The sequence below is a fragment of the Tympanuchus pallidicinctus genome, unplaced genomic scaffold (assembly GCF_026119805.1).
Source record: "Tympanuchus pallidicinctus isolate F22 unplaced genomic scaffold, pur_lepc_1.0 scaffold12, whole genome shotgun sequence".
NCBI lineage: Eukaryota > Metazoa > Chordata > Aves > Galliformes > Phasianidae > Tympanuchus > Tympanuchus pallidicinctus.
The window spans coordinates 430,657-457,023 of NW_026294637.1; the positions used below are offsets into that span (position 1 = coordinate 430,657).

A 26,367-nucleotide genomic window follows, 5' to 3' on the forward strand; every position below is an offset into this window, starting at 1 on the left:
GGGGGTGGGACAGGAGCAGGGGACAGCCCTGGCACTGCAGGAGGTGGATGTGCAGGGCATGTCCTGGAGCTTGCTGGCTGCTACCGCCAACAAGCAATGCTGGCACACTTTGGCCATGGGGACAGAAGGCTGCGCCCTGCTCAGCAGCTCCAGCGCCTGGAGACGTCAGCACCTTTCCCAATTCCAGCCCGTTCCCTCTTGTTACCATGGCAGCTTGTGACCTCACTGAATTCCTTGGAGATCTGCCAACCGTGTTCAGCGGAAACAAAGCTAATCAGCGCGGTTCTCCTGATGCCCTCCGTGTCTGCAGGGCTCGGTCACAGCCGGGCAGGGGCCGCTTTCTGTGGCAGTGTGAGCAGGCAGCTCCATCGTCACCCCAGCTGCTGTGTGTGCACATCACCGCGGCCTCTGGCCCACCTGGAGCTCCTGGCAGCCCCCAGGAGATGGGCAGCACCTGCCCCCAACCCTGCCCAGTCTCGGCTCCCAGCAGTGCTTGTTTTGCTCTGCTCTGTGCAGCGCTCCGGGCCTGAATGCAGTGTAAAGATTAAAGTTGCGAGATGCACGGAGGTGAACAGAGACATTGCGGTCTTCTCCCCCCTGTGACCTCCAGCACTGGCTGTGCAGCTGGGGGGCTGTGATGAGGTGCTGCAGGTGCTGCTCTCTCGTTGTGCCGTGGGACCACCCCGACTTCAGGGACTGCAGTGGATAGGAGTGGGATTACCTCCATCTGCCCTGTGGGGTCAGGAGGTGTGGGGCTGTGTGTGAGACACACCACGTGGGGCGGACCACAGCCAGCACTGGGTGTGGGGCTGCTTCCCCAGGATGCTCAAGGGCTGGGCTGCTCTGTGGGGCTGAGCACAGCCACGAAGCTCTGAGGTTCGGGGCCGGCCCGAGGGTCACAGCCAGCCCGGGAGTCCCACTTACTGAGAGTCCCACTTATTGGGGGTCTCCCTTAGCAGGATCCTGACAAGCCGGGGCTTATGGTGGGCTCAGGGCCCCCACCGGCCGCGATTCCCGATGGCTCCGGGCTCCCTCTCGCCTCGGGGTTCCTTTGCCCACAGCTCCCCTCGGGCCGGGGTCCGTCCGGCGGCGCGCGGGGCATCCGTCGACAGCCGCTCCGAGGTCGGCAGCGCCGTTACCCGCGGGGGCGGCCCCGGGGAGCGGCGCCTCGGGGAGGGGAAAGGAGAGGAGGGGGGGGCCGACCCCAGGCGGCGCGGCGCGGCCGCCCCCGCAGCCGTCGTTGGGGCAGAGCCATCCGCCCATCCGTCCCCGGCGCGGGGCGTCCCGGTGCCGCCGTCCGCGGCGGTGGCGGCGTTGGCACCGTCACATGACTCCGCCGCCTGCGGGAGACGCGGCTCCGGGACGCGGCGCTCCCCCGGCACTGCCGCCGCCGCGGGAGGAGCGGAGCGGAGCGCAGCGCGGGGCCGGGCGGCGGCGCGAGGAGATGAGGAGCCGGCGGCTCTCCGGGGGCAGCGGGCGCCGCTGATGCGGGCGCGGGGGCTGCGGCTGCTCGCCAGGTACCCGCCCGCCGCCTGCCCGCCGGGGACCATGTGAGGAGCCGCGGAGCCCACCAAGATGCAGAAGGGGATGCGGCTCAATGACGGGCACGTCACCTACCTGGGGCTGCTGGCGAAGAAGGACGGCGCCAGGAAGGGCTATCTGAGCAAGCGGAGCTCCGACAACACAAAATGGCACACCAAGTGGTTCGCGCTGCTGCAGAACATGCTCTTCTACTTCGAGACCGACTCCAGCTCCCGGCCCTCGGGGCTCTACCTGCTGGAGGGCTGCGTCTGCGACCGGGCGCCCTCCCCCAAGCCCTCCCTCTCGGCCAAGGACTCCCTGGAGAAGCAGGTGGGTGCCCGGGGCCGCCCGACCGCCCGCTGCCCCCGCACCGCCCGCTCCCGGTGCCGCGCTCCCCCCGCGGAGCCGCCCGGCCTCTGCCCACGCGTGATCGCGCCCGGGGGACGCGGGGTGCGGCGGGGTGGTGCTCCCGGGGCGCCGCCGCCGGTCCCTGGGGCGGATCGCGGGGGTGGGGGTTGACGGGTCCCGCAATTAGCCCCGCTAATTACCCCCGCTAATCGCCGCAGGGCGCCGCCCGGCGGTCGCGATTCGTGCTTTGCGCAGCGGAGCCCACGCGTGTCCGCGGCGCGGCCCCGCCGGGCGCTGTGCGGCTGCCGCCCTGTGGGGGACGGGGAGAGCGGAGCGGCCGCGGCTGCCCCGGCTCCATCGGGGTGCTCCGTCCGCGCCGATCGGCCTCAGGGTTTCGGCACGGAGCCGAGGGCGGCACGAGGCTCCCAGGGGCACCGCCGGGAACGGGTCGGTGAGGAAAGCCGCGCTCTGAGCGCTGCGTGCAGCTCTGGGGTTGGGTGCCGCTCTTCGCCCCCTGCCGCACGCCCGCCTGGAAACGCGGTGCCCCCCCAGGGCACGCAGAGCAGCGCTGCGCCCGCAGCACAGTTGTCGATGCCTGCGGGTGCGGTGGGTCCCGGCGGCTCCGTGGGGCACCGCAAGCAGTTCCCACCGGCACGGCGCTGTGCCGTGAGCTGCAGAGCTCCGACCGCCCGCGGCTGTTGCCTGCGGGTTTTCTCGGCGCTGGGCCGTGTTGTGCCCCGGGCAGCTCCTGCCTGGGGTCGCGAATCCCCATCCGTTGCTCCCGCTGTGTCGGATACCCCGTCCAGATTTTGGAGGGCCGGTGCTGGTTCGCCCCGCGGCCGCGGTGCGTTGCGTGTGGGCACGCGCTGAGCCCGGTGCCCGCATGGGGCTGCGGGAAGCAGTGCTTGCACAGCCCCGGCTGCCTGCTCGCAGGAGGCCCCGCGCCTCGTGCTCCGGCTCTGCAGCTCTTGCATAATGTGGCCGAGCAGTCACACGGGGAGCGGGGCTCCTAGGGCGGCCTGCAGAGAGGCGGCGAGCCGCTGATCCCCGACGCTCAGCGACCCAACGCCCGGCAGCACTGGGGCCGCAGCAGCTCGGAGCCGTGGCACAGCTCTGGCAGCGATTGCTGCAGCCGCTCCGCTCTGGCTGAACGCTGCTGTTGTTGTTGTGCGGCAGCGGTGCCCTCGCAGCTCTGTCGCCTTTGAGTGGCTCCTGCGTGCTCCCGCTCTGCCTGCAGCAGCAGCAGCAAAGGCTGTGTGTCGGCTGGGGGTCACCGCCCCCTGGTTTGTTGCTGTGCCCCAGGGCAGCTCCATAGCTTGATCCTGGCTCATTAGCCAGGTTTTGAGTCCTCTTATTTGTCCAGGAGGAATTTTCTGTTTGGGGAGCACTGAGGGCAGGCTGTCACCATCCCTTCTGGTTTCACAGTGCACTCTGAGGATCTGTTTGTGTCGATCTGCCCGTGGGGCACAGCAATTCCTGCCCCATGATCTGCCTGCAGGGCTGCTGCTCTGCAATGATTCACCGGGGCCAGCGCCTGGCTCTGCACCGCGTCTCATTATTGGGACAAATGCAGATGGAAGCACCCGGGCACTGGGTTGCCCACAGCTCCGCAAACTGATTAATCTCCCAGCAGATGGGATGAGCAGCGGAATGCTGATGGTGCAGCTCTGCAGCCCGCTCAGTGCAGGATGGCTGGGGGGTGACAGCTCTGCAGAACAGAGGGGCTGCTTCCTCCCATGCCGGTGCAGAGCTGCGCCCGGCGGCAGCGGCTCTTTCAAAGGTGTGGAGGAAATTTCTAGCATTGCTCCTGATCACCATTAATTGCTGTTGAAGGGGATTCACCCATCCGGGCTTCAGCCATGAGCACGGGGCTCCTTCCAGACAGCGCCTTTGGGTTTGGATTCCTTCCGAACCAAAGCAAAACCCAAAAGGTTTCAAATTCTCCACAAAGGAGAAATGTTAAAGGCTGTGCCTTCCCAACGCTCTCTGTTTTCATGTTCGCCTATTTTGCTTTGCTGCAGGTTGTTTTTTTTTCTGGAAAGCAGCGTGCTTAGCATGCAGCGCATGGGAGAGGGAAGGAGTGAAGTTATTTGGCAAATGGAGGTGCAGATCAGAGGATTCGGGCGCCGCGTCCCCAATGCGGGGGGCTCGGGGTGCGTGCTGCTCGCTGGCTGTGGGCTCTCTGTTCACACGGTAAAGGACAGGGTGATGTCAGGGGACAAAAAACCCTTCCCCCACATTTGTCATGGAAATCCAAATAAGGACATCCGGGGACAACAGAGTCTTCTACAGAGGTTGTACGAACAAAGGAGCTGAAGTCACAGCCCGCATTTTGCCCCAGCAGTCATGTAGAGGAGCTGAGGGGGCACCGCAGTGCTTTCTGCACCTCATAAACGTTTGCCTGCACCTTGGCTGGCAGCTCCCTTTGGCACACGGCCGAGGTGGGGATGCCGCTGGTTACGGTGCTGCTCCCAGCCCCGTGCTTTGCCCAGGTGTCTGCAGTGAGCTGTGTGACAGCAACGCAGAGTTGCACCAGGGGCGTTGGGAATGGAGCCCTGCTGACATCAAGTTTTGGAATATTTGGGCAGACCTTGGCCTGTGAGCTGTATACATGTGTGTCCCTGTGCAGCATCCCCAGGCACGGGTGGGGTGGTGCTGTGGGGAGCCCAGCAGAGCTGTTCTGTGTGGGGCAGGGGCTGCAGGCTGCTCCTGCTGCAATGTTCTCAGCCCGGAGCCCAGCTGTGCTCCAGGTGGAAGTGCCTTGTGCCTGCTGGGACCTGGCTGATGGTGCCGAGCGTGGGCACAAAGCGTGGTGCTGCGTCTTGTCCCAGCAGGTGATGAGGTCTGCGGTGTCAGATGGGCTCTACTGTCCCAAGCAGCCGTGCTTCTGCTTGTGTCAGGCCTGATTCTGCTGTTCCCTTCCTTACTGTGAGTGCTGGAGATGTTCGGTCCCATCTTGTGGTTCGGTGTCCCTGGAGCACCCGGTGCTGTGCAGGGGGGATGGCAGCAGCACCCTGCCTGTCCCCCTGCAGCACTGTGAGGGGGCACCACTGCACTCTGCACGGAGCTCCCTTTGTGGTGGCACACACGTTCATTGCAGCTGTCTGGTGGCTTTGGCTGGGGATGTGCAGGATGGAGGAGCTCAGGTGTCCCCCACCGTGGGCATGGGAGCAGGATAAGGCTGTGGGAATAGGACACAGGTGTGGCTCTTGAGTGTCAGTGGGTCCTGCTGAGCCCCATGGGGAGCTGGGGTGGGTGTGAGGCAAGCGTGGGAGAACCCTGTGCATGGCTCCCAGCTGCCTTGCTGGGGGTCCTGCACATCTCAGCACCCTGGGACAGCAGGACACGAGTCCTGGGGTGCTCAGAGATGCCCGGCACAACTCCCAGCAGGTGCTGCTTTGCCTCCATTCTGTGTGCTTGGCAGAGGGCAGCGCGGCTGCGCCAGCAGCACCAGCATGGGGACATCAGACACGAGGGAGGACATTTGTGCGGAGCCATCCCTGCACGTTAATCACTTGGGTAGTCTCCTTCATTAATTCAAAGTCATTTGTTGAGGTTCTGGAAGCAGAAATAGCTCCCAAGCAGCATTCTGCTGTTGCGCTCTTGTCTCGATAAAAATAGCCGGGCTGCTGCTGGGCTGTTCTGCTGGAGCAACAGGGAACCGAGGTTCTGGGGTGGGGTGTGGGGACCAGGGCTGCAGCAGGTGCCAGGCCAGCTCCCTGCACGCTGCACCTCCTGCGCTGTGCCAGCTGTGCTGCTGCGGCCATGCAGGATTGGGGATGCAGCAGTGCACCAGGGCTGAGCTGCTCTGGGCTGTGGGTGATGGGCACTGGGAGCAGCATGCAGGTTCCTGCAGGAGTGGCTGTGCTGTGGAGATGTGCTCCTGCCCGTTGCCCAGCTCAGCACCCGGTGGCCACACGCAGCATCCAGGTGCTGGAGTTTATTGGACTTCTGGAGCTGGGATTTTTCGCGCTGGTGTCTGCCTCAGACTAAATGACTTCAGTGTGATTGAGCTGGGGGTTTTGGAGGCCGGGGCAAAAGCAGAATACACTCTCTGCCGGTGCTGAAAAACACTTGCAGCATCTCCCTGTGAAGCTCAGGCAGCTCTGGCCATGGAGGAAGGACTCAGAGCATCGCCTGCTGCTGCTTTCAGCACTGCTCACCGTGACCTGAAATGCTCCCGCGCCGTTCCTGCAGGCAGAGCCGCCATCGGCTGCACCCTGGGGATAAAGCAGGGGGGATGCTCAGTGCCCAGAGCCTGCGGGGGGCACTGCAGGAAGTGCTGCAAAATGCCTGTAATGAGGGACCCGAGGTCTTGTTTCTCAGAAAGCAGAGCATGGGGAGGTTTGATGAAAGGTGGTTTGCGAGTGCCTCCACGGACGTGTGCTAATGAGAGCTTCCAATGAGCAGAAAAGGCAGCGAGAAGGAGAAGCGTGAGCTGCAGGAGCTGTGCCTGCTGCAGGATGGGGGTATTCTGCCTGCTCTCGGGCTGCTGGCGCTGCTGGCTCCGGTGCCACCTCTGTGCCCCCAGCACAGTGAGCGCTGCTGAGCCGTTCCCACGCTGTCGGAGCGATGTGTGGCTGAGATAACGGCGGAGGCTCGTAATTCAGGAGGAGATAACAGGCGGTGGGAGTTGTATTATTCAAATATAAAATAACTTCCTCCTTCGGAGCACGTTGCGCTTCCTGGGCGTTGGATGGGAATGATGGCAGTGACAGCACACGGTGTGCACGGCTCCGGGGCCAATGCAGGGCACGGCAGCACTGCGGTGAGGCACGGCCACCCATGCAGCTCCGGAACCTGGATGGGTGTCTGTCAGGGGCGTCCTGCTGCCCCTAGAAGCCTTTGGGCTGGGAGAGAGGAGGTGGAGGGGTGACGTGGCTCAGAGGGAGAGAGGGAGGGCTCCCCCAGCAGTTGCGGGGCACGAGGATGTGGCACCGAGGTCCATGCCAGTGTGCGAGGCTGAACCAGTCAGCTCTGGGGCTGTGCTGGGAGGATGCAGCACAGTGGAGGTCCCTGCAGGAGCCGTCAGGTTGAGCGAGGCCGGGGCTGTTTCTGGCTGTTACCTGGTGAATGCAGCCCCTTGTGGGCGCTGCAGGCACACCGGGTGCTGCGCTCCTTGCCCCTCACCCCCATCCTTGCGGCTTCTCCCAGCAGCCATGGTACCTGCTTGCCCTCGTTGAACTCCGCAGCAGAGCAGCAGACAGCATCAGAAGGAGCTTTTTCCAGCAGGTTTCTGCCTGGCCCGGCAGCTGGCGGCAGTGCTGCGCGTTACCTGTCTCCTAGGAGACAGCAGGAAAGCACAGCAACAGCGCAGGTTGGGGCCGCGCGGGCTGCCGCCGCCGCACAATTAACACCAATACTGTAAATGTCAAGGGAAGCTGAAAATAGCTGCTGCGCCCGTCCTGCCCTGCTGCGGCCACCAGGGTGCCCAGGGCCGGCGCTGCTGCGCGTGGGGAACGGCTCTGTGCGGGGTCCTGACAGCAGGGATGTGATGGGACATGGAAGGGATGCAGCACTGCATCCCCTGCGCAGGGGAAGGCCCCCTCCTGGCCTGCAGCCCTGGGCTGTGCTGTGTTCATGTGCATTTGGGATCTGGCAGTGCCCAGAGGACGTTGGTACTTGCTCTGTGTTTCATAGCAGTGTCCCCCCGGCAGCTCCATGGCTGTGCTCCTGGAGCAGTGCTGCAGCTGTGAGCAGAGCAACGTGCTGCTGACCACAGGGACCCTCCTGACCCTGTCCTGCTCCCCCCACAGCATTACTTCACCGTGAACTTCAACCATGAGAACCAGAAGACGCTGGAGCTGCGCACAGAGGATGCCAAGGACTGTGACGAGTGGGTGGCAGCCATTGCCCACGCCAGGTACCAAGGGCTGCCCTGTGCCATCCGTGTGTCACTGCTTCTGCACCCCACCCCTGCCATGCGTTGGGCCAGCGGGCTGCAGGGCTTCCATTGGGAATAACAAAAATGGTTGGAAATGGGATTGTCGGAGTGGGCATTGCTGTGCTGGGCCGTATTGGTGCAGCATCCGCTGGTGGGAGGACTGATGGCAAGGAGAGGATGGCAACATGGGGTGCATGCGGGTGGCTCAGATGCATGCAGCTCTCTGTATCCCCTCTGTGGGTCCTGCTGCGCTGTGTGTCTGGGGGGTGCGGCGTGCCCGGGGCTCCCGGGGCCATACTGAGAGCCGTGTCTGCTCACAGCTACAGGACCCTGGCCACGGAGCACGAGGCGCTGATGCAGAAGTACCTCCATTTACTTCAGATCGTGGAAACGGAGAAAACTGTTGCCAAGCAACTCCGACAACAGATTGAGGATGGGGAAATCGAGATCGAGCGCCTGAAGGCGGAGGTGCGGGGCGGACCGGGCGCTGCAGCGGGCACTGCGGGCACACGGGGGGTTGGGTCACACGTGGCTGCTGGGGTGGGGGCAGCGCTGGGTGGAGAAATGGATCCTGGGGAGGGATGGGGGCTCCCTGCCATTGCATTCTGCCTGCTGGGATTTGCCCTGTGTGCCGCAGCAGGGCACTGCGTGTGGGCTGCGTCGGGGCTGTGCAGGGATGGGGACAGGTGGGGCAAATAGGGTACATCTTAGGGCACAGCACTGCCAGCCATTAGTAGATAGGGTCCATCAGTTGATATGGAATCTGGAATAATCTCACTTGGCGTCTACCTGAAACCCAAACCTTCCTTTCTTCCTCTTTATCCCCAAAATTAGGTTATTACTTTTTCTTTTCTTTCCAGTATTCTTTGAAAGTTTTCTTCTTTCTCCTATCTGTCTATAAAGTCAGAATTCGGTTTTCCTGACGTTTTTTTCTGGGTGGCATTTTTTCCAGACCTTTTCCCATAGCTTTGTCAATGGTTGCAGGGCTGTGGGTGGGGGTGAAGCAGTGCATAGCGGGGCGAGAAGCATGGCAAGGAGTGCAGCACGCTGTGCTGGGTGCTGGCTGTGGCTCGGGCAGGGTGGGGGCACGGCTGCATCCCGCTGCCACCCCGCCGAGGGCAGCATCCACTGCGCCGTGTCCATAGCGCAGCACTGCCGGGTCCTGCTGTGAGGACACTGCAGGTGTGCTGCCGTCCCTGTGCTGCAGATCGCTTCCCTGCTGAAGGACCACGAACGCATCCAGTCGGTGCAGAGCAGCGCGCCCAGTGACGATGACAGTGACATCAAGAAAATCAAGAAGGTTCGGCACAGCCGGGGCGTGGAGCTGCCGGGCCGATGTGGGGATGTTAGAGGGGAGCTGGGCTTTGAGCTGGGCAGCCACAGCTGCGTTGGGCTGAGCACCCACACGGAGCTGCTGCCAGGCAGTGCTGCCTCACATCCACGTGGCCGGGAGGGAGCAGCCTTCTCGGGGGGGTCACATTCACCTGCACAGAAGCACTGCTGGCTGCTGCCGGCACCATGGGCTGCAGCCTGCCCAGTTAGGTTAGGTTGGTCAGCCTGTGCTAATGAGCCAGCCTGCACTAATAAGCACTGCTCCCCCAGGTGCAGAGCTTCCTGCGTGGCTGGCTGTGCCGCAGGAAGTGGAAGACCATCATCCAGGACTACATCAGGTCCCCGCATGCCGACAGCATGCGCAAGAGGAACCAGGTGGTGTTCAGCATGCTGGAGGCCGAGGCTGAATACGTGCAGCAGCTGCACATCCTGGTCAACAACTTCCTGCGGCCGCTGCGCATGGCTGCCAGCTCCAAGAAGCCGCCCATCACGCACGATGATGTCAGCAGCATCTTCCTCAACAGGTGGGCTCTGGCTTGGGAGCGTCTGGGTTGGATTCCTTTTGGGTCCTCTCCACCTGGGAACGTTCCGTGACCCTGTTCTGAGCAATCCAACCGAATTCATGGTGTTGGTGCAGGGAGGGGAGCGTTACTGCCAGGCCTGGAGGATGCAGGGATGGTTTTTTGGCTGTTGGGAATTAAACACGCATCGCTCCACTGGCAGCACTTGGAGACAAGGGGCAGCCACCAGCAGCGGGCATCCATTTCATAGGGAGCAGGAGTAAGCAAAGGGGAATCCTGGTTAGCTCCCAGCCTGCAGCCAGAGGGAGCGGGCTTTGCAAAGAGGTGCCTGGTGCTGTGCTTGGAGGAGACGCTGGGCACAGAGGAGGCGATGCAGCGTTGTGGGGTTGAGATGGTGGGGTCCCCCAGGCTCAGGGTGCTGCCGAGCGCCCACTTACTGCCCTGGGACCTCCCTGCAGCCCCCCTGGCAGGACTCATCACCAGGCTGCCCCACACACAGCTGGGGGATGACTTGGTCCAATTATTATCTCTTCTTGTTCATCTGCCCTATGCCTGTGGGTTTCTTTGCAGCGAAACGATCATGTTTTTGCACCAAATCTTTTACCAAGGCCTGAAAGCGAGGATATCCAGCTGGCCGACACTCGTGCTGGGTGAGTGCCCCTCGGCCCTGCTCTGCTCCCCGCTTCTCGCTGCTGTCCTAACGAGGCTCGGCAGACTTTGTGCTAATTGTTGGCAGCGGTGAAGCGCAGCGCTGCACGTCGCTGCCGGCCCCTGAGCCTCGTTAACGTCAGGCGTGGGCCTGAGCAAAAAAAAAAAGAATAAATGGAGAAAGCCAATTGCTGCCTCTGTCTGCAGCTGACCTCTTTGACATCCTGCTGCCCATGCTGAACATCTACCAGGAGTTTGTGCGGAACCACCAGTACAGCCTGCAGATCCTGGCGCACTGCAAGCAGAACCGCGACTTCGACAAGCTGCTGAAGCACTACGAGGCCAAGCCCGACTGCGAGGAGCGCACGCTGGAGACCTTCCTCACCTACCCCATGTTCCAGGTGACCGTGGCTGATAGCCCCCCGTGCCCCAGCCCAGCCCCAGCCCTGTGCTGTGCTGCTGAGCCCCTCTCTGCTCTGTTTGCAGATCCCCCGGTACATCCTGACACTGCACGAGCTGCTGGCACACACCCCGCACGAGCATGTGGAGAGGAACAGCCTGGATTACGCCAAGTCCAAGCTGGAGGAGCTCTCCAGGTCAGAGCCGTGGGGTGACGCAGGGCTGTGCGGTATGGATGGAGGTGGTGGTTCTGGGAATGTCCCTTCATTTGTGAGTTTACCCAGCGCAGCCACCCAGCCTGTTTCGAGGGAGCTGCGGAGCAGCTTGGGTGCGTGTCACTGCAGCTCACCTCCCTCCTTCAGGATAATGCACGATGAAGTGAGCGAGACCGAGAACATCCGAAAAAATCTGGCAATAGAGCGGATGATCATCGAGGGCTGTGAGATTCTGCTGGACACCAGCCAGACCTTTGTACGACAAGGTACCGTGCTCCTGCTGCCTTGCCCTCCTCGGTCAGTGCAGCACCCCACGGCACCTGCTGTCCCTGCCACCCCACGGAGCCAGCCAGAGCCAGGGATGGGGGCTCTCCCTGCAGGGTCCCTCATCCAAGTGCCGATGTCAGAGAAGGGGAAGATCACACGCGGGCGGCTGGGCTCTCTGTCACTGCGCAAGGAGGGTGAGCGGCAGTGCTTCCTCTTCTCCAAGCACCTGATCATCTGCACACGTGGCTCTGGCGGCAAGCTGCACCTCACCAAGGTGGGCAGTGGGGACAGGGCACGGCATTGCCATTGTCAGAGCAGCAGGGGCCGGGGCAGCGGCTCCCCACCCCGCTGTGGCTGGATTTACCATCCTGCCGCTGACCCCAGTTCCCACTCTGCAGAATGGCGTCATCTCCCTCATCGACTGCACGCTGATCGAGGAGCAGGAGAGCACTGACGAGGACGGTAGGTACCCCCCGCTGCCCTGCAGTTCCTGTGCCCTTCCTTGGGATGGGGGGCTTTGGCTGTGCATCTCCCCATCCAATGTCACTGTGCGCGCTCGCTCTGCTCCAAAGCAAAAGCTTCAGGACAGGACATCGACCATCTCGACTTCAAGATTGTGGTGGAGCCGAAGGACGCGTCGTCCTTCACCGTCATCCTCGTGGCATCCTCCAGGCAGGAGAAGGCTGCCTGGACCAGCGACATCAGCCAGGTATGGCCAGCATGCATGCTGCGTGGCTGCAGAACATCTCCAGAAGGTGTTGCTGGCGTCTGGTGGCTCAAACAGTGGAAGTGAATTATGGGATGCCAAGAGCTGCACCACATGGATACAGGGTGTCCTGTGGGCCGCACCTAGAGTTGACTTCTCCCCTGATCCCTGCATGTGGTAACGCCTTACGAGCTCTGTGCTTGCTTTGCACAAAGTTGGATTTTAGGAAAAAATTCTTCTCCAAAAGAGAAAAAATGGGAGCGGGGTGCTTCTGCCACCACTGCCCCCCTCCCACATCCCCCACTGTTTCTCACAGTGCGTGGACAACATCCGCTGCAATGGGCTCATGATGAATGCCTTCGAGGAGAACTCCAAGGTCACCGTGCCGCAGATGATCAAGTGAGTGCTGTGGGGCAATGCTGTGTACTTCATGGCCACAGGGCTCTGCCCTGCCCCAGCTTTGCCACTTATCTGGGGCCCAGCCTTCCCCGGAGCAGCCCCGAGGCACCCCGTGAGCAGGGCTCCATCCCCCATCCCCAGTCCCTGCATGCCTTGAGTGCAGCTGCTCCTGCCCTGCAGCTCTCGGTCTCATTCAGGCTGGAGCCACAGATCTCTTGTTTCTCTGCAGGTCTGATGCCAGCTTGTATTGTGATGATGTTGACATTAGGTTCAGTAAAACGATGAATTCCTGCAAGGTCCTCCAGATCCGCTATGCAAGCGTGGAACGGCTGCTGGAGCGGCTGACAGACCTGCGCTTCCTGAGCATCGACTTTCTGAACACGTTCCTGCACTCGTACCGCGTCTTCACCACCGCCCTGGTCGTTCTCGACAAGCTCATCACCATCTACAAGAAACCCATCAGCGCCATCCCTGCGCGGTGAGGCTCTGTGTGCGCCGTCTCCCACCTGGTGGCGCTCCGTGCCACGCTGTGCTGCAGGGTGAGTGCCGGCTCCCGTCTCCTCCTGCAGGTCCCTGGAGCTGCTGTTTGCCAGCAGCCAGAACACCAAGCTGCTCTACGGCGAGCCCCCCAAGTCCCCCCGCGCCAACCGCAAGTTCTCCTCGCCGCCGCCGCTCTCCATCACCAAATCGTCATCCCCCAGCCGGCGCAGGAAGCTCTCCCTCAACATCCCCATCATCACTGGGGGCAAGGCGCTGGACCTGGCGGCGCTCAGCTGCTCCTCCAACGGCTATGCAAGCATGTACTCTTCCATGGGCCCCTTCAGCAAGACCACCCTGGACATCAACAAGCTGTACGTGTCCAGCAGCTACCCCAACAAGATCCCTGATGAAGGGGAAGCGGCCGCGGAGAAGCAGGAGGAGATGCCGCCAAGCAAGCAGTGTGAGTCCCCGCGGGAAGGGCAGGCGGTGCCCCGGCTGTGACCTGCTGGGGTCACATTGCCATCATACGGGTGCCTGGGCTGCAGCTCCGGGGTGCCAAAATGGGGCTGCACCGCACACAGTGCTGGCAGTGAGCGCTGCCTGCTCACCAGGCTCAGACGTGTCCGTCCGGGAGGAGTCCGACACCGACCCCAACCAGAGCGACGAGGCGGAGGCTGAAGCTTCACCAACAAAATCTCCCACCACTCCCATGTCCATCAAGTGCAAGAACTCCTCAGGTGAGCTGTGAGCGCGGCGCCTGTGGCGAGCTGTGGGCTGCTGCGGGGATGGGGGGAGCCGGCTGGGCTGCAGCTGCGGTTGAGCGCTGCCGTTCCCCCTCCAGATTTCTCCCTGTTCTCCTACAACAACGGTGTGGTGATGCCATCCTGCCGGGAGCTGGACACCACCCGCAGCGCCCTGTCTGCCGCCTCCGCCTTCGCCATCGCCACGGCGGGCGCCAACGAGGGGACCCCCACCAAGGAGAAGTACCGGCGCATGTCGCTAGCCAGCGCAGGTGTGGGGCTGGGTTCTGCAGGGTCAGGGTCTGCGTGCGCCCGTCCCCGCTGGGTTTGGCTGCTGCCCCCAGCAGTACTGCGGCTCTGCAGGTTGCACGTTGCCAAGCCCCTTGCACATGCAGCTCGACTGCATTGGGGCACTTGTAAAAACAAGGCTTTTCCTTCTTGCAATCCTAAAAGTACTCCTGGCAGCACTGTGGCTGTGCTGAGCAGTGCTCCTGCTTTCAGGCTTCCCAACCGACCAGCGGAACGGGGACAAGGAGTTCGTCATCCGGAGAGCAGCCACCAACAGGGTCCTCAATGTGCTGCGGCACTGGGTCTCCAAGCACTCGCAGGTGCAGCGGGGGGCTCCGGGCAGTGGTGTCCCCATGACACAGGGTGGCTCAGGGGGGCTGGGTGTGCTCTGTGGGGTCCCTCAGTGCTGGCACAGGTTTGGCAGTGGGCTCAGCTGTTTGAAGAAGACAGTTTGGATCTTTTTTCTTTCCTTAAGCAAATGAGTGGACGCAGGGAGATGGGAAGTGCTGTGGATGCAGCAGGGCACCACGGCACGGGGCTGTGGGGAAGAGCATCACTGGGGTTTGGTTCTTGGGAGGAGTCAGCAGGCTGAGATCAGGGTCAGCGGCCGTGGTGTTGCCCGGTGTCCCCCATCCTCGTAGCGCTGCGGTGCACTGTGAGTGAAATCGATCGCAGCTGTGCCTGATTTGGCAGGACTTTGAAACAAACGAAGAGCTGAAGTTCAGGGTGATCAGCTTTCTGGAGGAGGTGATTCACGACCCCGAGCTCCTGACTCAGGAGAGGAAAGCAGCTGCAAACATCATCAGGTGAAGGGCTGGTGGAGGGTTCACTTCTCCTGGTGCAGTTCTGGGCTCCTGTGGCTGCTCCCAGGGTAAAAGTGGGCCTGAGGGCATGGATGGGAACCTGGGCAGCCTGAGCTGATGGGGGGCACCCAGCCTGCGGGTGGGGGGTGGGGGGGGTGGTTCTGGGGTCCTTTCCCACGATTCTAAGTGCTGCATCCTTTTGTGCCACAGAACTCTGACACAGGAGGACCCGGGGGACAACCAGACCACGCTGGAGGAAGTGGTGCAGATGGTGAGCTCTGTCAGCTGCTTGGTGTGCACGGCAGCCTTGCTGACCCGCTGCTGGAAACGGCAGCACCAAAGCAGCCCCCATCAGGATCCATTCATCTGCACCACTGGCGGTGCTGCAGGGGCACAGAGGTGGGCAGCCCTCAGGGTGCAGGGATGCCCAGTGGGTTCCCAGAGCCCCCAGAGCTGCACCAGTGCTGCTGGCCGTGGGCTCCAGATGCTGTGCCAGCGTCGCTCCAAGCAGAGCGCAGGGAACGTGCTGTGCATTTACAGAGCTCAGGGTGAGCACTGTGCTGCTGCTGCTTTCTGCACTCTGAGAAAACAAAGCCTGGAAAAAAACAGAAGCACTCCAGCGTGGCCTGGTGCGCCTGAAACAACAGTGCTGCTGCCCTCTGGTCTGCACGCTGCTTTCTGCAGGCTTTGAGTCCCTTCAGGTTTTAAGGCTTTTGTCTGCAATCACTGGAGCTGCAAACTGCCCTGGAAGTGGAGCATGCAAACAAACACAGGGGTTTCGCTCTGCTGCTTCCCCCGAGGAGCTGAGCTTTAAGGACAACACCTGGGAAAGGCAGTGCCCTGCAGGGTTTGTGGTGCCCGTTGGGGTGCAGGGGCTGCGAGGTCCCCTCGTGGGGTTTCTCCACCTGGGGACAACAGGGGCTCCGGGCATGGGGCAGGAGCAGCCCATTGGCTGGGGGCATCCTGCTCCTGCTGCTTTTCTGACATCCCCTGGGAGATCCATCCCGGCAGCAGTGGGCTCTGCACTGTGCCCACCTCACAGAGCTGCTCTGCTCCTGCTGCAGCTCCCTGCTGCTTTGTTCATTAAGCAGATGTAGGGCAGAAAGGCGGCACTTACACAAACCGGTGTGCTGGGATCTGACACTCCATTAAGTCAGCAGTGGGGATCAGATGGCTGTGCGTGTCCACATGGACACACGTATGCATGTGATTAATGCTCTGGAATCCCCCAGTGCTGTATAGGGTCAGGGAGAGAAGCAGTGACGGGTGGGCTTTGTGGCACAGATGGCTTTGCCCTTCGGATGAGCCTGAGGTACAGAAAGTCCCAACTCGGTGCCCGTCCCTGGGACACCCGTGGTCAGGCTGGATGGGCTCTGAGCACCTGGTGGAGCTGTGGGGTCCCTGCTCGTGGCATCAGTTCCAGAGGGTCTTTGGGGGCTCCTTCCAACCCGAACTGCTCGTGATGGTCCTAAGCAGCCCTTGTTGTTGCCCTCACCGTAGGCTGAGGGAGTCAAAGCGGAGCCCTTTGAGAATCACTCGGCGCTGGAGATAGCAGAACAGCTGACGCTGCTCGACCACCTGGTCTTCAAGAAGATCCCCTACGAGTGAGTGGGGCGCGGGGTGTCCTGCTGGTGGGGCACGGCGCGGCCGCGGCAGCGAGCGGTCACCTGGCACCGCCGTTTGCAGGGAGTTCTTCGGGCAGGGCTGGATGAAGCTGGAGAAGAACGAGCGGACGCCGTACATCATGAAGAACACGAAGCACTTCAACGATGTGAGCGGGGCTGCGGGGCGGGATGGCGAGCGGTAAAAAGAGCGGAGCGTGCGGCACGCGGGCGCGGGCTGAGCCGCTGCCCAAAGCGCTGCTGATGCCGGGGCTGCTGCCTCCCGAAGGTCAGCAACTTGATTGCGTCCGAGATCCTGCGCAACGAGGAGCTGACCGCGCGCGTCAGCGCCATCGAGAAGTGGGTGGCGGTGGCCGACATCTGCCGCTGCCTGCACAACTACAACGCCGTGCTGGAGATCACCTCCTCCCTCAACCGCAGCGCGATCTTCCGCCTGAAGAAAACCTGGCTGAAGGTCTCCAAGCAGGTGGGCACGGGCAGGGCGGGCGCTGGGCTGCAGCGGGGCGCCGCGGTTTGGTCGGTCCGTGCAGGAGGGAGCTCCGCGGCTGGAGGGGCGTTCCTAGAACGGAGATTGCTGCTGCGCGCCCTTGTGCGTGTGGGCACTTCTTTCTTTCTGAGGGCTCCTCGGACCAATTATGGCCGAGCAGAAATAACTCCTGTGTTGATTTACTGGGCTCAGAAATAGCTTCTATCGAGCCTGCCGGAGCCCGGGGGCTGCCGGAGCCAGAACTGCTGTGTGGGCTCCTCCTGAGTCTGAAATATCTCATATTTTTGCTGCAAAGAGCTAAACCTGTGAATTAAGACAGGCGCTGGCAAAGGAGGAGGCGGGGAGCTGTGGGCTGTGCTGTGCCGTGCCGTGCCGAGCTGTGCCGTGCCGTGCCGAGCTGTGCCGTGCTGAGCCGTGCTGAGCTGTGCTCTGCCGTGCTGTGCTGTGCTGCCGGGGCTCTGCTCAGCACCCGCTCTGCTCCTCCACGTGTTCCCAGCAGCCGTGCACCACTCACAGTGCTGCTGTGAGGAAGGGTCCCACGGGCAGGGCAGGTGGGGGTGGCAGGGGGTTCCTGCCTGTGCCACCCCACGGTACGCTTTGGGTCTCTTGCAGACGAAGGCTCTGATCGACAAGCTGCAGAAGTTGGTGTCCTCAGAGGGGAGGTTCAAGAACCTGAGGGAGGCGCTGAAAAAGTGAGTGAAGGCCGTGCCCCTGCTCGGGGGGCTGCGCTGCGGTGAGCAGGGCTGGATGCCCTTCTGATGCCCGGTTTCCCCAGATGCTCATCGTGTGGCGTTCGCGTGGTGCCGCACAGAGCGCCGTGTGTGGCCCAGGGGCAGCAGGTCTCCTCTCCCTCCTCTCCCCTGGGTGCTCTGCCCCTCAGTGCCCTGCAGTGTGCCCACCCGCACTGCGCCCATCGGTGCTTTGCTTCCTGCCTCCCTGCGTCCCCTGAGCTCTGGGGTTGATTAGTCACTGCCCTCAGTGAGCCCTGAGGTGCTGGGACAAATTCATCCACTCTCATTACACTCCTCCTATGCAATTCTGGTTAATTTTTCTGTAGCTGGCAAGGAGATGCTGGGGTTGAGCCCTGGAGCTCCTGTGCCTTGCAGAACCCTAAGATCCTGGCAGCTGCAGGGCACAGCCCTCCACCTCCCCTGCAGGGCCCACATGAGCTCCAGGTGGGGACATTTCTCTCTCACTTGTCTGTGATTTGCTCCTGCAGCTGCGACCCCCCGTGTGTGCCCTACCTGGGGATGTACCTGACCGACCTGGCCTTCATCGAGGAAGGCACCCCCAACTACACTGAGGATGGGCTGGTGAACTTCTCCAAAATGAGGATGGTGAGTGCTGGGCACATGGGCTGCTCTGGGCTGCACTGGGAGTTGTGCTGGTGGTTCTGGTGGTGCTGGTGGTGCATCACCAGTGATGGCTGCACTGTGACCAATGGTTTCGTTTCCTCTCTGGACAGATTTCCCACATCATCAGAGAGATCCGCCAGTTCCAGCAAACTTCCTACAAGATCGAGCACCAGCCCAAGGTATGAGAGCCACGAGCTCCCGCTGTCCCCATTGCAGAACTAAGCCTGGGTTTCTGGCAGCACCTTTGGTGTAGCTGCGGGGCTTCTGTAAGGAACACAACATGTTAGGTGAGCACAGCGTTGGCTGTGGGGCTGTGGCATGGGGAGGACGGAGGGTGCCAGCAGTGCTGCAGTGCCATTTGGTGTGCCTGTGCCATGCTGCAGAGTGCAGGTCCCCTGAGCTGCATTGCTGGCAGAGCACAGGGATGCAGCTCCCCAGCACCAGAGCCTTGGCCACAGCGAGTTGGCATTGTCCCTGTGTCCCTGTGCCTTTGCTGTCACCTTTCCTAGCGGGCAGGACTGCTGGTGTGCTGTGGTTCTTTCTGCAAACACGGGTGAGCTCGGCTCTCAGCAGCATGACCTCGGCTGGGCAGTGCAGGGAAAGGCAGGAGAAAGAAAGTGCATGCCATGCCCTGCATGGCTGTGAGCAGCAGGTGGCAGTGGCTCCGTGCAACAGCTCTGAGCAGAGCATGGCATCCTCCTGCATCCTGCCTGGGTGCCCCAGGCACGCAGCCGGGCTCTGCTGGCACAGGGAGAAGCTGTTGTGGGGCAGCACCTGTGCGCCCACTGGGACTGCAGGCTGCCAGCCTGCCCTGTGTTCCCCTCCCCCCCCCCAGCACTGGTGGCCTCTGCCACGTGTTGTCCCCAACACCCAAGCAGTGATGGAAAGCCCCGGCCGCCCTCGTGCTTCATCTGCCACCGCATGGCGTGACCGCAGTGTGCAAGTGTGGGCTGTGGGGTTCTGCAGGGCTGCCGCTCTGCAGAAGGAGCAGAACCCAGCTGCCCGCATCCCTGGCACAGCACCACGTGCCCGTGATGCCATGGGGTCCATGCGGTGGCAGGAACCGGTGGCAGGCTTTCTGCTAACAGCAGAGCTGTGCCGTGCTCGCTGGCAGCACTCTTACAGCAGGAACCTGTGTTCCCTGATTACAGTGCCTTAAGATCATAGAATGGCTTAGGCTGGGGGCACCTTAGAAATCATCTATTTCCAACCCCCCAGTATGGTTAACCACTGGGCTTCGGTGTTCTCAGCAGAGAGCGCACTGTGCCTGCTAAAACGGGGGACAGAAAGTAGAAGAGCAGCTGAAGACTTTGCAGCTGTGGGGTGGGACAGGTTCATGCAATCTGCTGCGGGGTTGCAGCACTGCTCTTCAGCGCAGGCGCTGCTCGGCCCTTTCCTTTCCCCACTGCAGCACCACTGCTGCCCCACACGGCTCTGACGCTTGCCCCCGTTTTGCAGGTGACGCAGTACCTGCTGGACCAGTCTGGAGTGATGGACGAGGAGGCCCTCTATGGGGCTTCCCTGCGGATGGAGCCCAAGCTGCCTTCCTGAGCCGGGCGCTTTGCCCCCGCTGTACATAGCTGTGTTCCTGTTGGATGCCGGAGTGCCCCCCCCCTCCGTGTGCGCTTCCCGCAGCAGCCCCGCCCCCCCCCCCCCCTTCGGCCTCGCGTAGGATTCCCCGCATCCCTTAAGGTTTCGCGCATCCACACTTCGCCGGGGGTCCCGGTTTCGTTTCCACGATGTTCTTTTCGTCATTCGTTCCTCTCCGGAGGGCCGAGGGCAGCGGGGGGGCGCGGCTCCAGCCCCGCGGGCTGCGCAGTGGCTGCAGGGCTGCAGCTGAGCGCCGGGCAGCACCGCAGCCCCCGGCCCCCCGCAGCCCCCGCCGTGCTCCCAGCTCGTGCCCCTCGTGCCGGCCCGCCCCGCTCCACGACGTAGAGTTAGCCGAAGATGACCGAGTGTTTTTATTACATATACTGTAATCCTGTCTAACCACCTTCTAGCAGGAATATAGTAATGTAGTGCTTATTCTGTGAATATTACCATGTATTTTTTACATTGTACAGTATATAAACACAGTTTAACTTTAAAGTGGCAGGCATGCTCCACTCTAACAGACAGAAAACTTTTGCTGTAAGCAATACCTCGTGGTATGAGAATTCTATTTCAAGCCCTAAACTATTTCAACTTACAGCTTGTTTGGAAAAATATTTCCATTTTTTTGTAAAAATATATGTTTCCTGATTACCTCTTGCTAATAAATCTATTCTATCTCAGGGTGAACGAGGCCTGGGGATGTTTTTATCAGCCGGAGCCGAGGGCGAACGGCGGCCCAACGGGCGGGGTGGGGCGGGAGGGCGAGAGGGGCAGCAGCCCGCGGGGTTTCCAGTATCCCGTATCCCGGCTGCAGGCGGTGCTCGCCGAGCTGCGCGTCCGCCCGCCCCGGGGAGGAGTCGCCCCGCCCCGCCCCGCGGCAGCTCGGCTCCGCCCGGCTCGGAGCGGCACGGCTCGGCATGGCCTGGCTTCTGCTGCTGGCCGGGGCCGCGCTCCTGGCGCCCGCCGGGGCCTCGGAGGTAACCGCTGAAGGTAAGTGGCCCCGAGGGGCTCGGCTCGGCTGTGCGCTCCGCGGCTCTGCCCGAGCTCCGGCCGCGCCGCTCCGAGCCGTGCGGAGCCGGGAGATCCGCTGACGCTGCGCGCTGTCCCCGCAGAGGAGCAGTTCTTCAAGGCCTGGATGCTGCAGGTGACGCCCCGGGATCCCTGGGGGGGCTGCGGGGCCGGGTGTGCGGGCAGCGCCGAGCGCGGGCTGAGCCTCCCGGCCCCCCCTCCCGCAGCACGGGCGGCGCTACGGGGCGGGCGAATACGAGCGGCGGCTGCGGGTCTTCGTGGGCAACAAACGGCACATCGAGAGGCACAACGCCGGGAACAGCTCCTTCCAGAGTGCGAACGGCGGTTCTCCCCCTCGCCACCCCCCACTTCCTTCTGCTTTCGTTTTGCATTCGGTCTCCAGTGAATAAAGCATCTTCTTTTGCTCTTTTTTGGGGACTTTTTAGTGGCTCTCAACCAGTTTTCTGATATGACTTTCGCCGAGTTCAAGAAGCTGTACTTGTGGAGCGAGCCGCAGGTGGGTCTCGGGGGGCGGGGGTCCGTCTGTGAGCCGGGCGCCGCAGGGGGCTCGGGGTGCCGCTGCCCCCATCCGTGCTGCGGAGCCGCAGCCCCCCGCTCGTCCGCAGAACTGCTCGGCCACCAAAGGGAACTTCCTGCGAAGCGATGGGCCGTGCCCCGGGGCCGTGGACTGGAGGAAAAAGGGGAATTTCGTGACGCCGGTGAAGAACCAGGTGAGCGATGGGGACGGGGCGGGCGCTGCGGGGCGACCCGGGGGCGGGGCTGTGCGCTGCGGGGCGACTCCTGTCCGGTTCCTAACGCAGGGCCCCTGCGGGAGCTGCTGGACCTTCTCCACCACGGGGTGCCTGGAGTCGGCCATCGCCATCGCCACCGGAAAGCTGCTCTCTCTGGTAGGAGACAACGGCCCTTCCCTGGGCACCAGCGGTGGGGCTGCGGGGCCGTGAGCGCTCTGTCCCCGGGATGTTCCCATCGCCACCGCCGGGATGTGCCCGTCGCTGTCCCCACTTGCAGTCCGAGTGCCCCACTGCACCCAGGGCTGGACGCTGTCATCTTTGGGCAGGACAGGGCCGAGGGTGGGGGCTGAAGGTCCTCTGTGGACAAACGGTTTCACAAGAGCAGCACCTCGTGATCAGTGTTAAACCCCCGGGGGGTTTGTGCTTCTGGAAGAACCAGAAAGGCGGCGCCCGCCTGTGGGGCTTATCGGGACGTCTGAGGGCTGGGTGGGAGCGCTGCAAACAAGCTTGACCTTTGGAAGAGCTCCTGCGGGCACGGAAACGGCTGAGCTGGTGCGGAGGGACAGCCCCAGCCTGGGGAGCTCCTTGTGCTGCCGGGAGCAGGCGGGCTCCCTCCAGGGGCAGACGGCGGGTTACTGCAGGGTGGGAGCAGCTCGGGCTCAGTATGCGGTGTTCTGCATCCCTCGTTTTGGACGCCGCTGCTGAGATGCGTGCTGACTCCAAACCTCGTCCGCAGGCGGAGCAGCAACTGGTGGACTGTGCGCAGGCATTCAACAACCACGGCTGCAGTGGGTAAGTGAGGTGAAGCAGCGGAGAGCAGCTTCCTGTGGTGCGTGCTGGGCTGCCTCCCTTGGGTCTGAGGTGCTCCCAGCCCTTGGAACGTGTTTTGTCTCTCCTAGGCTGAGATCTTTAGGGAAATAACTTTGGGCTTTGGTTTTGTTCATTATTTTAACTTTGCTCTCTCTGAAGGTTAGAATGTCTCAGTCTCTAACTTCTGTTCCTCTTTCTTATGATTTTCTGTTCTTTGATACTCACCTTTTTTACCAGTATCTTCTGGTACCACAGTTGTTTAGCCAGGCTCAGACACTTGGGGAGAGCAGGGGGAGTTCTGTTCAATGTGATGCTCCTGGGTCACATGTGTCTCAGGGTCCCTTAAGTCACCCACAGAAACCTGCTTCCCCTTCGGTAGTTCCTGCTGGTGTGGCTAAAAGAAACAGAAGCATTGTGAAATCAGAGCACTGTGCGATTGCTGTGAGACAAGCGGTCCTCGAGGAGTGCTCAGAGAGCTGAGCAGAGCCGCTCTTGAATCACAGAATTGTTACGGTTGGAAAAGCCCTCTAAGATCACCAAGTTTTGCTCTGCTCCTGCTGGAGCGTGGCGGGACCTCGCCAGGAACTCCACCCAGGGAGCAGAGTTTGTGCTGGGGGGGCCAGGGTGCGCGCTGCCAGCCCTGCGCTCCTGCTGCACGGAGCTCTGCGGGTTGGCTCTGCAGAAGCTGCAGCGTGGCTGTGCCCATCGGCCTGCATGCCAGCTGTCTTGTTTGCAGGGGGCTGCCGAGCCAGGCCTTCGAGTACATCCTGTACAACAAGGGGCTGATGGGCGAGGACGCGTACCCGTACCGGGCACAGGTACGCCAGGCAGTGCGGTGTGCTGCCAGCAGCAGGGCCGGCGTGGAACGGGCTCTGACACCGCTCCCTCTCTGTCTGCACAGAACGGCACCTGCAAGTTCCAGCCAGATAAGGCCGTTGCGTTCGTCAAGGACGTCATCAACATCACGCAGGTGGGTCTCTGCCGTGCTGTGCCCCTCTCCTGTGCTCTGCCTGCTTAGTGGGAGGCTCCAGCTGAGCGTGCCCCTGGCTCAGGGGTGCCTGTGAGCACCTTCCTGCAGCGGGACTGCACAGAGCTTCGGCGCCTGCAGAGCACGTGGGTGGCTCTGGGTGCCCTGGGATCGGTTCTGTCCTGCTGCTCCCCTCTGAAGGCGGAGTGCTGTGACCACGGAGTGCTGGAGCGAAAGCACAGGCGTTAGGGCCTTTGCTTTCACAGAAGGTGCGCCTCCAGACCATCAGAAATTCCTGGTTCTTGTATTTCAATGCCCACATGTCCTGCTCTGCAAGCAGGATTCGCCATCCCGCTGTGCTGTGACTGCTGCTCTGGAGCATCACCACTGCTCTGGGCGTAATGGGGATCGGTGACCCTGGGATGCTCTCCTTGCAGTATGATGAGGCCGCTATGGTAGAAGCTGTGGGGAAGCACAACCCAGTGAGCTTTGCATTTGAGGTGACGAGTGACTTCATGCACTACAGGAAAGGAGTCTATTCCAAGTGAGTATTCCAGAGCCGGGGACGTGAGGGGACAGCATAGGGCCACAGTCATGTCTTCGTTTCTCCTTCTCTCCCGTTGGACACGGGAACCAGACTGTGTTCTTGCATTTCCTTTTACATAGAAGATATAAGTATGTTGAACCTTGAAATACTGACTTAGCAGAGGGATGAGAGAGCGGCACAGGGAAGAAGAAAAAATGTGCTTGCAGCCCATGTACTGCATGGAGCCCAGCTCAGGACCAGGCTGCATTCGGAACTGGGCTCAGCCAGTAAGAGAGCGCGATGCAGCTGGGCAGGGGGACCTGTCCCAGAGTTACAGCAGAGATGGAAGAACAGTTAGAGATGAGGAGGCCTGGTAGGAGCACAGCTCGAGCATCGTGTTAAGTCTGTAGTGAAGGCAAAATGCTACTTAAAAGCAGTTTAGCATACAGAAAGATTATGGAAGCTAATGGAGACAGAAGAGATTTCCATCAAGCAGTAAGAAATGCACGTTTGCAGGGAACTAGAAAAATACTTCAGAGTAATGAATGCTCAGTTATGTAGAACTGCAGGAAAATTAAACTGAGAGCCTACGCATGAGCGACCTGTCCCAGGGAGCTGCTAGGGGAAGAGCAGGCAGCACTGAGAATTCAAGAGGCTTTGCTGCTGCAATAAACACAGCGATCTCAATGTTATCTGCTGGCAGCAGGCAGGTGGAGAGTATGGCAGCAGGGAGACAGTCCAATCACCAGTAATTGGTGTGCCAGCTGTTTCAGCCCCTGTTCCACAGACCAGCTGTCAACAGATTAAAGAAAAGTAAACCTTTAGTGGTGGTGGTTGGTCTGCAATTTGAAAATGTGTGAATTTCTGGAGATGGGAGCTTGTATTTTCTGTTGTTGCACTTGATACAAGGCTGCAGTTTTCATCCTAGTGCAACGTTTAAGCTGAAAATTAACGGAAATTGAAGTTAGATTGAGGAAGTCCCTATTGCTTGTGTAACATGTGAAAGAGTGCCCCCAAATTCCGGGGCAGAAGAAACCATTACTCAGTGCAACAGAAACTGTTTTTCATTGGAAAAATTACTTTGTTCATCTTTTTTACTGCCCCTTGATCTTGCATGACAATGTTGATGTTAGCTCAGAACAAAAAGCCAGACCAGGTGCTCAGCCCACATAGCTAACTCCTGGGCTTCTGAGTGAGAAAGCAGACTGCATCTCCTTTTCTTGCCATTCCTGCCTACCCTCTATAACTGGGAGCTCAAAGTATCCATTGGTTCTTGCAGTTGGAGTGCAGTCACAATGGCTGGCTACTCCATGCTGAATTATAGGCTAGTTTTTCTTGGAAAAAATCTGCATAATTTTTCTTTTGCAGCCCACGATGTGAGCACACTCCTGACAAAGTGAACCACGCTGTCCTGGCTGTTGGCTATGGAGAAGAAGATGGGCTCCCGTACTGGATTGTTAAGAACTCTTGGGGCTCTCTGTGGGGCATGGATGGGTAAGAAATTCCCATTCTGCTGGACCCTTCCCAGTATCTGGTAAAAGAACACTGTGAACATGGGCTCCCATCAGCCTCCAGGTCTCCCTGGAGCTGAAATTTCACAGCTGTTTCACAGTTGGTGGAGGGGCAGGTAAAGCACTTGAGCCTTGGCTATGAAGGAGACCTGGTACTAAAAGCCATGCTGGAAACGCTGCTTGGGCCAGACCCTCAGATCAGCTTCCAGGATGGCCCCAGGGATATGCAGAGCTGCTGGTGCACCCAGCTGCAGTGGGAGCCGCACAGCAATGTGGTGCTCCTGCAGTTGGTGCACGGCCAGAGAACTGCTTGCACTGCACTCAGCTCTGCTCTATCTTACGCATTTCCAGCTGCAAGGAAACTTTATCATAAGCTTCTGCCTTGGAAGGCGGAGAGCAGCACTTTCTGGTGGCCTGCTGAAGATAACAGCTCAGTGACATGTATTTGCTCCTTGCAGTGGCGTGGGAAAGGAGCTCACAGGACAGCAATCACAAGCATTGGCGTCAGGCACGCAGCCTGCTGCAGGAGGAGCAAGGAAAGCTCGCTCATACCCCTCATTTCTCTTTTTAGGTACTTCCTCATTGAACGGGGCAAGAATATGTGTGGTCTCGCTGCGTGTGCATCTTACCCAGTGCCGCTGGTGTGAAAGGAGAGCGCGGGCTGGGGAAAGCAGGCAGAGAAGAGAGAACGATCGATGCTGCGTGAAATTCTAAATGCTGAAATCAAGAAAGTGGGAAGAAGAAATAAGTGCTGATATTCCTGAGCTGCAGGAAGATTCCTTAGCTTGCAGAGAGCGCTTTCGGGGGCGCTGTGCCTGCTGCTCTCCCTGCTACCGCCTGCTGTGCTCCCCTGACAGGCCTGCCCCCCACTAGCAGACAGGAAGGAGACTGTTTCGAACCAGAGGCACCTCTGGGCCCTTTTATTTTCTTTTAATGCAGTTTTTCGTTTCTCTGGAGAAAGATAAGTGTGGCGATGTGTGACTTCTACGCGTTTTCATTTCACGTTTGTAGCATTTTTGTAAAAAAAAGAACAAAGGGGGGCGTTTCAGGGATAGCTGCCCCACTGCTGTGCCGGGGCCCGGCGCTGCGCCGCCTCCCGCGGTCTCACAGAGCAGAATAAAGCCGCCTTGTCACGTTCTCCCGGCTAACGCGTTAATTCGCTGCGCACCGGCACCCCAGCTCCGT

The 26,367-nt window shown here is 60.9% G+C and overlaps 2 protein-coding genes across 4 annotated transcripts; both read left to right on the forward strand.

The window, feature by feature from the left end:
- Positions 1-1,403: 1,403 nt before the first annotated feature.
- Positions 1,404-20,295, forward strand: RASGRF1 (Ras protein specific guanine nucleotide releasing factor 1). 3 transcript variants are annotated; one of them, XM_052672218.1, is made up of 27 exons: positions 1,404-1,851; positions 7,626-7,732; positions 8,074-8,221; positions 8,961-9,053; positions 9,356-9,609; positions 10,177-10,256; positions 10,462-10,655; positions 10,741-10,850; positions 11,016-11,134; positions 11,249-11,409; positions 11,534-11,597; positions 11,708-11,844; positions 12,158-12,240; positions 12,509-12,718; positions 12,810-13,180; positions 13,302-13,457; positions 13,562-13,732; positions 13,962-14,068; positions 14,442-14,554; positions 14,762-14,822; positions 16,052-16,155; positions 16,238-16,322; positions 16,442-16,639; positions 17,273-17,352; positions 17,880-17,997; positions 18,126-18,194; positions 19,474-20,295. In XM_052672218.1, exons 1-27 carry the CDS (start codon positions 1,576-1,578, stop codon positions 19,564-19,566), a joined length of 3,762 nt encoding a protein of 1,253 aa, XP_052528178.1. In that variant the 5' UTR covers positions 1,404-1,575; the 3' UTR covers positions 19,567-20,295. The 3 variants fall into 3 exon arrangements, with proteins under 3 accessions (XP_052528178.1, XP_052528176.1, XP_052528177.1); XM_052672216.1 differs by having other exon boundaries at positions 1,405-1,851; positions 12,470-12,718; XM_052672217.1 differs by having other exon boundaries at positions 1,411-1,851; positions 12,470-12,718; positions 13,332-13,457.
- A 166-nt stretch (positions 20,296-20,461) lies between these two features.
- Positions 20,462-26,319, forward strand: CTSH (cathepsin H). The gene is made up of 12 exons (XM_052671707.1): positions 20,462-20,598; positions 20,721-20,752; positions 20,844-20,949; positions 21,063-21,133; positions 21,243-21,347; positions 21,438-21,524; positions 22,105-22,160; positions 22,915-22,996; positions 23,080-23,148; positions 23,583-23,689; positions 25,040-25,165; positions 25,754-26,319. Exons 1-12 carry the CDS (start codon positions 20,526-20,528, stop codon positions 25,827-25,829), a joined length of 990 nt encoding a protein of 329 aa, XP_052527667.1. The 5' UTR covers positions 20,462-20,525; the 3' UTR covers positions 25,830-26,319.
- The last annotated feature ends 48 nt before the right edge of the window (positions 26,320-26,367 follow it).

Excerpts from the sequence above, each read along its gene's own strand:
- CTSH (XM_052671707.1), top strand. The coding sequence starts at position 20,526 with ATGGCCTGGCTTCTGCTGCTGGCCGGGGCCGCGCTCCTGGCGCCCGCC. Across the intron at positions 20,599-20,720 it reads CTCGGAGGTAACCGCTGAAG|AGGAGCAGTTCTTCAAGGCC; the intron begins GTAAGTGGCCCC and ends CTGTCCCCGCAG. Across the intron at positions 23,690-25,039 it reads AGGAAAGGAGTCTATTCCAA|CCCACGATGTGAGCACACTC; the intron begins GTGAGTATTCCA and ends TTTCTTTTGCAG.
- RASGRF1 (XM_052672216.1), top strand. The coding sequence starts at position 1,576 with ATGCAGAAGGGGATGCGGCTCAATGACGGGCACGTCACCTACCTGGGG. Across the intron at positions 14,555-14,761 it reads GCAGCTGCAAACATCATCAG|AACTCTGACACAGGAGGACC; the intron begins GTGAAGGGCTGG and ends TTTGTGCCACAG. Across the intron at positions 16,156-16,237 it reads TTCAAGAAGATCCCCTACGA|GGAGTTCTTCGGGCAGGGCT; the intron begins GTGAGTGGGGCG and ends CGCCGTTTGCAG.